General features: G+C 32.7%; 1 protein-coding gene across 1 annotated transcript in view; it reads right to left on the bottom strand.

The window, feature by feature from the left end:
• The window catches only part of LOC111624237, a 71,307-nt gene extending 60,824 nt beyond the window's left edge, over window positions 1-10,483 (bottom strand). Inside the window, exons 1-2 of the mRNA XM_023367052.1 lie at window positions 10,438-10,483; window positions 10,185-10,300 (exon numbers count right to left, since the gene is read on the bottom strand). Coding sequence (XP_023222820.1) covers window positions 10,185-10,252 — 68 coding nt within the window. The 5' untranslated portion in view covers window positions 10,253-10,300; window positions 10,438-10,483. The remainder of the gene's footprint in view (window positions 1-10,184; window positions 10,301-10,437) is intronic.
• Between the last annotated feature and the right edge of the window lie 2,134 nt (window positions 10,484-12,617).

The following is a 12,617-nucleotide window of genomic DNA, read 5'->3' as shown; positions in this document are numbered from 1 at the left end:
TTGTTGATTGTATTAACTTGATTCTTTAGATATTGAAAATTAAATAAATAACATTATGTTAATTTAAGCGTACAGAAACGTTGCTGTTGTTCCAGCAAAGATCTTATTTTCACTTTACCGAGTGTCTAGTAGGTAATTTGCAGATTACCTAGATAATCTGAACATTACCTAGGTAATTTGAGAAATGGAATAATTTTCGCAGCTTTAACGGATCACCCTAGTTAATCTGCAGATTAGCTAGGTAATGTACACATTAACGGATTTCGAGCTTTAGCGGTAACAAACATACTGTTGCTCAAGTCTCAATCGCTACTTGTCTCTGCGTTGATCTGCAAATCTTCTTTGCTTTGCTGGAATTTGTTAAAATAATCTGGCAGTTCGGGAAATACCGTATACTGTAGTTGGAATTGCATTTTTCCTTAACTTTGGAATTTTCCTTTAAAGTTCCACTATACTACTCTATTGGAGTTCTAATACACGTCCTTCCTCAGGATATCAGAAGGTAAAAAATACCGTTCCCAAACCACGCTATGATCAGTTGGAGTCCTTTTATTCTTTGGAATAAGGTACATTCACCAAATAAGGTCCACCTAACATTTTAAGACGTTTTGTATTTTCACTATGGCGGAAATATTAGCTATAGAAAAAACATTTTATCATTTCGTATCGTTGACCCTCGCATGCATTAGTTTTTTCCTTACAGAAAGCAATTGACATCCTGCTGTATTTATGACCTAGTTGGAGGAAGAAAAAGGGAACGATTAGGACTTCCAGTTCCTCCATTCCATGTCTTCAGCCGGAAGTATCAAGTTTGGTGAGAAAAATTTAAATTTTAAAAATGATAGCCCATCGTGTCACTTTTATAACAATTTTTAAAAATCTTTTCATAGTAACCACGTGATGGTCTATTATCCAATACAAGTTCATTATTTAGAAAGTGTTATCGCTAATCTAACGTATAGTACATACAAATCTTTGTTTTATCCAAGTGGAATTAAACAGACGCGCTATTTTGTCAATAAATAAATAATTAAAAAAAATAATAATAATATAATAAAAAAGAAGAAGCAGAATAATGCTTAGGGCAGTGTTTCTCAACCTCTAACGAATCGTCGCCCCTTCAATAAAACCGTTACATAGTATAGCCCCCTTCACTTCAAAATTCCGATGCCGTGGGCCAGGACTAACGCCAAATTCATACTGCATTGAATAGACTAGTGACTAGTATGTTATTTGTTTAATTGTTGTACGATATAACGAATAAAATATTTAATTAATCTTAATATAATGTTTTACTATATCGCCCAGAAAATTGTTTTTCGCCCACAAAATATAAATTGTTACAAATTGCCCCCTCAACATGGAAAAACGCCCACATGGGGGCGATATCACCCCCGTTGAGAAACACTGGCTTAGGGGAAGCATAAGAGTAAAATTGGTCAGGCAAATTCTAGATCTAACAGAATTGAAACAACAGAGATCCCTGAAATCCGTGAAGTCCGACTTGTGCAGCAAACATAGAGTAAGAATGGCTTTGTCAAGGACTGTAGAAAAAGCATTAAAACGTCAACCTCGACTTGAAGCTCTTTTCAATTCTTCAATCTCTACTTTCTCATAAAAAATATTCTGTCATGCTTGACGGAACAATTTCTAGTTAGAGGTAAAAGTCTGAAAGTTGTACTGCAACATACTGTAAAATTTGTACTTGTGGAAATCTGAAATTAAAGTTATTACAGGAAATTTTTCGAATGATGCTAATACATTTTCCAAAAATTATGTAATGAGCTTGGAACAAAGTCCCAAATAAGGTCCATACGTAAAAACATAATTTATTAAGATAAAAAAATAAGAACTAATTAAATTACAATAAATGTATTTAAACCCAATAAAATAGCAGCTTAAACGAGTAACAGCTTAAACGAGTAACAGCTTAATCATCATATTACAGGCAAAAAAACTGGATATTTTGTCTTTAGCCGTAAGACCAACGCATTCTTCATAAACATATCTTGAACATTGTACACACAGTTTCATGTCAGCAATTCGATCTTATCTGCATAAACAAACAGAACCAGCTTTCTTTTCTATTGTTTGTTTGTTACTAGGTAAAGCTGCAAGATCTATCACGGATTTTGCAAAATGATAAACCCATTTAATGAAAGTTGCTGTGATCATTTCTCAGTCATCTCAACCTCTCTGCCAGGTGGAAGATTATCCTTCCATTTAGGATTTAATCTTTTCCCTTTTAAATTAATCCTAGGCGGCATGACTTGAGTCAGTGCCTTTCCATACGAGACAATAGATACGTTTTCACCATGTTCAGGAGCTACAAGATGCACTCTTTCTTCTGGCATACACATTTTACTGTTTATGGAGAGCGCGGCTCTATACCGTTTCTCGTCTATATTGTATATTAGATGGAGCTTGTTGAATATATCTAAATATAAGCATACATCCTTCAGCTTATCAAAATAGTTGCTGACAACACATCTATTGATCTTTCCAGCCCTTCCCAGGTTCATACTCTGTGCCTTTTTCCCGGCAATTTCCGGATAATTAATAATAGTGACGTTCACGTTTTAGAGATGAAAATTTCGGCCGCAAATTCGCTATTATATACATTACTACTTGTTTGTCTAATTAATGTTTAATTATGGCAACGCAACACTTGGGCGATTTGCCTAGGAGGATGCCTTCCGGGAGGTCTTTTAAGGAAAACTTGCCCCTATTTAGCAGTGGCGTTCCGTGACATTTGATGATAGGGAAGCTGTGTTTCTGTAAGAAGCCGACATGCAGGGGAAATCAGTCAATTGCGCGTCAGTGATGGTCTAGGGTCCATTCGTATCGTTTATTCGATAAGCCAGTAAAAACCGTAGACTTCTCTAAATGCATTTTTTATATCACAATTGCATTCCGAATCGCTAGCCACGATATAAGGGCTACAATTAAAAATAAAATTAAAAATTGAATTATGACTATTTACAAAAAAATTTTTAAATTTTTCGAGTCTATCTTTCATCCTTTTAACACACCACAGAAGTAACAGTATACAGTGGAACCCCGGTTAACGAACGTCCTGGTTAACTACCAAATCGGTTAACGAACTATTATTTTGCAAAAATTTTGTCTCGGATAACGAACAAAATTCGAATAACGAAGTGAACGGGTTTTTGTGTCAAATTTGTAAGCTTGCCGACTTTTAGGGAAAATCAGTTAATCGTGTGTCGGTGATGGTCTAGGGTCCATTCGTACGTTGGTGGTGGCGGAGGAGACAAAGATGACAATTATTTTACAGTGAAAATCGTTTATTAGAACAGGAAGATGCTTATATATTTGAGGTAGTTGGAAATGGCTTATCTAAGTATTTTCTCTCGGCACTGAGGAGTGGAGTATCGCTGGTCCTACGATAGTGCAAGCTGATCAGTCATAGCCCCAGAGCGGAAGAGATGGGTTCGCTTGGTCACAGAAGCGATGGTAGGTGACAGAGCTGCAACGACTGGAGCGGTCCGCGAGACATAACACAAATTTTAGCGGGCAAGACTTCAGGCTTAATCCAGATAAAGACGACACAGATTAATCACCATAGAATTTTTAGGAAAACTGAGTTTTGACCTTGAGATTCGGGGTTTTTATAGTAGTTTTTCCTCTTTGTCTCCTTACGATTAGTCCTGCGTCCCATTCCTCGCTTCCCGATTGTTTCCTTCTTTGTCTCCAAAACCGAAACCAGATCAGGTCACGAGATAGGTTTGTTCCGAGGCATTTATTTGACACCTATTCGTCGACTCTGATCAGAGATTGTCGATAAACCTATAAGCCTTTCGCTCACAATTTAGCCTGTTGTTTCTGCTATCTGTCATTTTAAAACTTTAACGATCGTGTGTGATGTTTTTATACCAGTCAAATCGTTTCCCTTTTCCGAAAATTTAACCTAAATCGACTGTTTATGAGCACGTTTTCCTATATTTTCATTAATGAAAACCCATTTTACAAATAAAATTACAAAAATACTGACGGCTAGAACGGATTAATTGCATTTGCATTAATTTATATGGGAAAAATTGCTTCGGTTAACGAACAATTCAGTTAACGAACGGACTTGTGGAACGGATTACGTTCGTTAACCGGGGTTCCACTGTATTGGCTTGTATGAATTTCCACAGAACACGTGATAAATTATAACACAAAAAACACACAAAGTTAAAAACGATCTAAAAGCCGACCTTTTATTTGAGGATTCGGCGTTCTTTCACATTAAAAATAATGGTTATAATTTCTGACCATAACTCCCATGTTCTTTAGCACAATATATAACTGGTTCAGGCCTTCTGGTGGTGATTTTGGGTAATCATAAAGTTCATAAAAATAAAATAATAAAAACTTACTCGGTGAAATAAAATGTGTGGTGGATGTACCGATACATACCTGGTACAAAATATTCTTCAATTGTACGAACATACTTTTAAAGAAAATTATAATTAAATATAGCTTTGTAAAGAAACGTACATAAAAATATAAAATATTCTTTACTTTTTAAATCTTAAAACAATGCACTTAGTCAAATAGCTCCCTACGAGTGGCTAATGGATGAAATCGATGACGGTTGCAGAGCGTGCATACACGCAGACTGCCAAATCCCCAGGGTGCCGATACGGGTCAATGTCAAATACCTCTTTTGTCGCATCACTAGTTTATCTCAAAAGACGCGACAGGGCTGTTGTACATTTTAAACGTTTCTCACCATAGCTGTAAAAATCTATTCTTTTGAATCTTTAAATTGTGACATCTTTTAAATGACCCATACCTGTTCATCCGTTAGTTCAAATTTTCCCGAACGGTACTTTTTAAACCATATTTGCATAATTGAAAGTTAGGAGCATCTTCCCCATACACATTATGATTTTTTTTTTTTTTCTGTTTGTACAGCATTATATCCTTTCCGAAATTCATAGAGTAGCATGCCAGATACGCTTTTTATCTAAAGACATTTCGACTCGATTTTATTCAAACAAAATATAAAATAAAAAGTTTAAAATAAGCTTCTAAACAAAGAATACAATCTCTCATTAGCAACAATGTGTTAAATTTTACGACTGTTACAATTAAATCACACAACTATGTTTAGTAACGACAGCTGTTAAAAATAGGCAAGAACTTTAATTCAATATAAGTTTTACTTATTAACTATGAAATCCGAAAAGGGTATTGAAACAACAAAGTCTAAAATGAAAGTTGTAGTATTGACAATGGAAATTTAAAAAGGGATTTATCACAAAACATGAAAGCAGTACATCTGGCGGCCATGTCCGGATGCCAAAGTCGACGGTGTGCGACCAGTAAATGCAATTTTCATTTTATTGTACATTTACATGTTTTATTTTTTGTTTTCAACTTTTAATTTATTATTAGTACAGCTTCATGATCTTCAACTTTTTAAATTGGTTATTTTTTTCTAATTAGCAGTTATATATTTTTATAATTGCCAAATTATTAAAACAAAAAATTAAAGTAGTTTGTTATGTTATTAATTCACAACCATATATCTACATAGCTTTAAAAAAGGGGGAAGCGCTATTATTTATTTTTCATTCATTAACAAATCCTATATAATCCATGTATAAAAATATATGTTTATTAAATTTATCCCTTAATAAATTTCCTGAACTTTATAAAATATTAATAAACTAGGAAAAAATTATTCAAAATTTGTTTTGTTACGCAACCAAAATTATTGAAATAAAAAATGATAAATAATAAAATAATTTTAAATTTAAAACATTATCATTTTTTGTAACTTGTAAATTTTTGGGGAAATTTTTTATATGTTTGGGAGAAATCTTGGGTCCTGAAAATATTCTGCATACATTTTCATAAGTTCTATTGCACTATATTACTTCTTGCTGCCTGCATACGCCTACATTTTTATCAAGCAAAAATATCAACAAGGGAGCCAAGAAAGCAAATTTCCTGACTTTCCCCGAACACTAACGAAAATCCCTGACTTTCCAGGTGTGTAGGAGCCATTCACTAGCTGCGCTTTCACGTATTTTTCATGTTTTTCTGTATTTTTTTATTTTTTATTTTTTGCTTTACTCAATGCTGCCGGGTAAAATGTGTTATCGTACATCATCATTTATCTTCATTCTTGGCATTACCTATACATATACATATGTAAGCCATAGCTGTGGCTTAGACCTCATTTCTGCAATTGGCTGAAAGCATTTAAAAAGAAACTAGCATTTAATTTGCTTTAAAATAATTACATTTTTTAATTGGATTGCAATTTTCAATTCAAAAATTTCTCTTGAAAGGAGTTAGATAGATTACCGGCACGACTCCATTGCTAGCAGGAAAAGTATGATGTACAGGGGCAAGACACTACTAAAATAGAGNTTTAGCAATGTCTGCTGCTCATTATGCCGTTTCATAGTTACTTTGAAAATATATTTTCCCGTCTATGAATCAGCTGTTGCAACAAATTACCGATTACAGATATTAATAGTTAGATATCACACTTATCTTTTCTATTATCGTTGTTGATAAATAACGGAATATTTATTATATAAGCAATAATATTTTCTTCTACAAATGCCTCTAATAGAAAGCGCGACACTAATTTACTTTCTTCCGTCATTTTAAATATTTTCCACTGGAAGTTGGAACTGACTTAACCTAATGGCATATTAATCTGCTGTCACTGATTACCGTGAAACGGAAACGCTACGCGGCGCTAAAAAGTATAAAACTATTCTCAACTCTTTTTTCAGCATCTTTTTAGTCGACGTAAACCGAAAAATTTGCTGTTTTCAGTTCCTGTCTTCAGTTTCAGTGATGTTTTTATGACTGAATCACCGGTTTAATTAAGAAGTCAAAAAATCATTAATAACTTTTAAGTTCGAGAATAAATTAATATTAATGAATCATAAATTTGTGGAACGAAATTGTAAAGCATAAAAAGGACTATGAAAGATTTACTTTTTATATACACCTATTTTTTAATAAGACTTTTCTGAGATTTTATTAGTTTTAATAGAAAACAATACAGTACTAATGCCAGTAAATGAAGGAAACTTAAAGTTATAAGGATACTTTAGAAAGAAAATTTTGTATTCATGAAATTCAAATGATATAAAGTTTAAATTAAGTATTACCTGTATATTATTTGGCGTACTAAAGTACTAATTAACCAACTTATTAATTTTAAGACCTACATCATTATTTAGTTAGTGAAAATATAAATAAATTCGTCAAAGAAAAAAAATCAGCTGAAAGCCTACGTATCAGTGAAATATATTAAATGTTCCGAATAAAATTTTAAATCAAGAATTAAAAAAAAGGAAATAATGTATATTTATCTTACTCTTTGCGTTCTTGATTCATCAGATTTGAATTTTCACTAGGTTGGGTGGATCTATACATAATAAAATACTACATATAAAACGTTATGACGATTTCGTATTTTAGAGTAACGAGTTTTCAACACTGGATGTATAGTTATGTTCTTAATAAATTAAAGTCTGCAAAACAATACTTTCGACCTGTTAAAAGCAGATATGCACACATATCTCGTACAAGTAGAAAACGATTAGATAAGTATTGCATATATATATTTCTAGCGTTAGACGTTTAAAAAGTAATATGTATTTATGCACAAAATATATGCCTATACTACAATATCCTTCAGATCACCGTACAATATTTAATAAGGAATATTTTTTACAGGTTACTATATTAATTTAAAAAATCCGACATTTAAGGAGAATAAGAATTTAATTAACATTTGATATTTATTATAATACAAAGTTTAACTTGTATACAAAATAGGTTATAAATTAACGATATACATCAGAAATAATAAGCATGACCACACATTTAACATATTATACATACATTTCTATGTACAGTAATAAATTACAAAGTTCTTTAACTACTATCTAATCTTATTTAAAAAATGTTATTGAATGAAACGCAAATAGAAGACAATATTTTCATTTTTAATACGAGTTTAAATATGTCGTATTTCTAAATACTGTATTGATATAAAAAATTTATTACTTATATTAAAATTTTATATTAACTCGGGCTAAGGACTTAAGGGGTCAAATATTTAACAATTACATATTGCGAATTTATGAAACTTACTGATCATGTGCTCTTAGGAGAGTATTAGCCTAATTGCTAATATTTTACTCACTTATGAAAACCTGTTATTGTATGTTGCACGGTGATCTGGCAATATCCAAAATATCTCGTGAACGCGAAAAAAAAATGGACGTCCACATACATATCTGTACAGCTAAAATTGATCGGAACCGGAATCCGCAATAAAAGTGACTGAAGTGTGTCTTCTAAGTAGCGTTCGAACTCTGTAGTGTTCGAAGTATGAGGTACAGTAGCAATATATTGGAACGTAGAACATTTAAATTTCCATATGTATAATTGAATGGTTGTAATTTCAATTAATAATAGAAATAAGAATAAACAAAAATAAAGCATAAAATAAATAATATTAAAAAGAACTGTGAATGACATAGAAATTAAAATAAAATTATGATGAATTGAAGACATTGAATATATAACTCGTATAAAAAAAGCTTTCTACTAATCATAATATTTCTACAGAGCAAATAATGATTAAATAATAATTATCTAAATATTTAAACAATTAATATGAAATGTAGATTAAGAAAATAAGTAAACCGAAATTAGATTAAAATAAAATCGTTTTTTAATTAATAAAACTTTAATAACATATACCTTATATATGGATTTATAATGTAGAATGGAGTTCACTAAATTGCACAACAACATTGGCATTAATGGCCCTACCATTAATGAACAAACACAGTGAGATCAAAACAAATAAAAATCCAACAACGTAAGATTTCTGACAAAAAATTTAAAATTGTGTGTGGCGCCATCTGTTACGATATTTTATCAAAAAAACATTATTATTGTTATTAATTATTATAAAATGGCGAAAAGCTTAATTTTGAGGACAGGGATAAATTTTATAAAAAAGTTGTAAATGCTAATAACAAGTAAAATCTTCATTAAATTCGATCCCACTCGAAATATGACACATGACCCTCCTCACCCACTTGATCTTTAACCATCAAAATTTAACTGCATCAATGCCCCTTATATAAAAAACCTTCCTTCAAAATTTCAGAAAGTTTTGAAGAAAGGCACAGGATTTATTAAGCTTCAAAGTGGGTGAACAAAATCGTGCACCCACCATATACACAAACACACCAACATCCATACATACAAAAAACAAAACCGAATTTTTTCATTTTTCGACATTTCAAGTTTCCTTGAATCTAAAAATATAAAATTGTTGAAAGGGGTCATTTTTTGACCGGTCATACTTTTCTTCTGTTCTGCAGTCAGAAAAGTAAAATGGAGATCGGAAACTTTAAGCTACTGTATATAATTGGAGCGTAAAATATTTTCTTATCATAAATTAGAGGAAGAGATTTCAAATTCTTGAATAAAACAATAAATTTTTGCTGAGATGTATTGAATTCTTATACTGTATATCAATTAATCACAAATAGTTGTAAAATCCCTTAATGTAATGATTTGGTTATTTTAGTTATGACCTTTTAAATACTGCTATTTTGATTGCTATAAACTATTACATTTAATTATTCTGGTCACCCTACTTTTGTAACAGAATTTTAAACGAACGTTATAGTTTATCAATCCTAAATGTTGCCGTTGTGATACCGAACGAGATAAAGTTTAGCAATGTCTGCTGCTCATTATGCCGTTTCATAGTTACTTTGAAAATATATTTTCCCGTCTATGAATCAGCTGTTGCAACAAATTACCGATTACAGATATTAATAGTTAGATATCACACTTATCTTTTCTATTATCGTTGTTGATAAATAACGGAATTTAATAAAAGATATTCAATCGTTAAGTAGTTTCTGTTTCGGATATTTAGAATACGTTTAAATTATAGAAACTATTTATAAAATACTTTCTATAATTTAACTTGTAACTTAGTCTATTTATTAAAATAGATTAAGTTACAAGTTAAATTATAGAAAACCATAACTTCGAACTTATCGACTAGTCAAATTTGCAACTTAATCTATTTTATAAATAGAATAAGTTATAAATTTGTCAACTAGATCAGATACATAAAAATTTAAATGCTTATAAATGTAACAAACCTTAAACGAATCGGTTGAAAAAATAATTCATCTTCCTCTCTGTCTATTCGAAGTCGCAAGTTCTCCATTTTAAGATATCCCAAGTCATAAAATAGGCATTCCTCACTGTGAAACAGCTATAATAAAAATTTAAACAAATAATTAATAAAAACAATTTTTTTAACTTAAAAAATTAATAAAATGAAATCGAATTATAAATTTATACATATATTTAAATACAGACATTTAAAATAAAAGATAAGAGAATACTTACCCAAATTAAATTGATTTTTCAAAAGCTAGATTATGCAAATTTGCAAGCAGAACTGTTAATTTCTATTGGTTGTCATTCTTGAGTTTTGACAGTTGTTAATTTGTAGTGCTAAAAAAATATTTTTTAAAAACTCTTTTGAACAGCCTCTGAGCACTGAGAATACCTGTTTAATCGACCTCGTAAATTCGGACAGGCCCATTTGTGGGTTCCCAGACAAGGTTCGAAGTCGCGTAAACCGCGAAATTCTTGCGCGACGCCAGATGTAAACAACGAGACTCTGAACTGTTCGAGTATACAGTGGTACCTCAGGATACGAAATTAATCCGTTCCGAAACTGAGATCGTATCATGAAAATGTCGTAAGGTGAATCAACTTTTCCCATACGATTACATGTAAAACCAAATAATTCGTTCCAACGCGAAAAACATACTCAAATTAAAGCCAAGTAATACATTTAAAAAAATAACTGTAGTAAGGAAAACAAATGAAAAATGTGAACTAATGTAACGTCGTATGGTGAGTTTTTGTTCGTATCGTGAAGCAAAAATATGTTCGAATTTCATGTCGTATTCTGAAAATTTCGTATGCTGGGGCGTTCGTATCCTGAGGTACCACTGTATGTCAAACTATCTGTCAAGGGCTTAGCGGAAGACAAGCTCTAACACCCAACGCTCATAAATAGGTAGATCATTGACTCGCGATTCTATAAAATGTTGGCCGAGATAAACCTTCTTGAACAAAAAAGGGGAATTTTTGATAGATGAAAGATGAAAATGATTGTTAAATTCTTAGACATCAAAAATATTATATAAACAACGGCCTGGATTATGAGTGCGGGTGTTATTGTTTTATAAACAATCACCGGGAAGAGTCGACAAAGAGGTATCAAATGGACACCTCGAATCGGACCTTTCCCGAGACCCGAAGAAGTTTCGTCTTGCACCTGGAGACAAAGGAGAGACCAATCGGGAAGCGAGGAAAGGGACGAGGGACCAATCCGAAATGCGATTAGCGGGGGAAAAACTATAAAAATCGGAATTTCAAGGTCGAAGAAGAGTCTCCTCTGTATTCCGCAAAAAGTCGTGATCTGTATTGAGTTGTGTCGTCGCCATCAACTTAGAACTCCGCCGCACCATTTCACGATCGTCCGTTTTACCCAGCGATCTCATCTCATCCGCCCCGGGCTACGACCGACACCGAAGTTCTCGCCTCTCCCCCTCAATTGTCAATTGTCGATGTAAGCATAAATGTTAACAAATAAACGGCTTGTGTAAATAAACGGCTTGTCATCATTTGCCTCCTCCGTCACAGCCCAGATACAACCTTCCCTGAGGTTAATCCTGACGCGGGATAAATTGATCCTACCTAAAAGTGATCTTACACAGGTGCCGAGGAGTGGGTTTTCAATTCGCCTATCTCCACCGGGTCGGCTATCTTACATAATGGGTCGGCCAGATGGTGAGAACAGTTGCGCGTTATCCTGTGGGCAAAATCGACAGTTGTATGGGGCCCCCACCAACAGGGTTTCCAAACCAACCTTTTATAAGAAAATATTTTCCCCAAAACATTCTCCCGAAGGAAAACGCCTGAAGTCAACACTGAATTTTTTTTTGCTCTTTCTGTGGGAACTAAGCAAGCCCAGCCCATTATAGGCCCATAATGGGACGCACAGTGGGACGAAATCCCAAAAAGCTGGCCAAAAGTCAAAAACATTATCAATTTGGCTGAAAGTCAGTATTCGAGGGTTTTCGGGATCGCTGATTACGAATCCGAAGTAGACAAAATTTGAAATAAAAACAAAATGACGGATTTAACACGAACCACTTTTATAGAAAAAGTACAAAATAAATTCATATATTGTTTAATACATACAATCAGTTGATTAAAAGTTCATGCATCGTCATCCAAAGAATAATTTGATTCACAATCAGATGATTCAACTTTGAAATCGCTGGAGCTTCCTGTACTTGCTGGTATACTTGGCGCAACTAACAATAAAACTGCTTCTGGAAGCAACGACTTTGAGTTTTTTCGAGGTAATTCGCACAAACTCGAAATAAACGGATCGGATATTAATAATAGGTGTAAAATAATGTCTTCCACTGTTTTCACTCGGGAACTTTTCTTGCAAAATCTTCTCGAAACTTTTTAATGTATTTATTAGTAGACTCTTGAGCGTC

Source organism: Centruroides sculpturatus, unplaced genomic scaffold (genome assembly GCF_000671375.1).
Source record: "Centruroides sculpturatus isolate CEXI.00-Female unplaced genomic scaffold, Cexi_2.0 scaffold61, whole genome shotgun sequence".
Lineage (NCBI taxonomy): Eukaryota > Metazoa > Arthropoda > Arachnida > Scorpiones > Buthidae > Centruroides > Centruroides sculpturatus.
The sequence above is the reverse complement of the archived record's forward strand: the minus strand, read 5'-3'. Positions and strand labels throughout refer to the sequence as shown.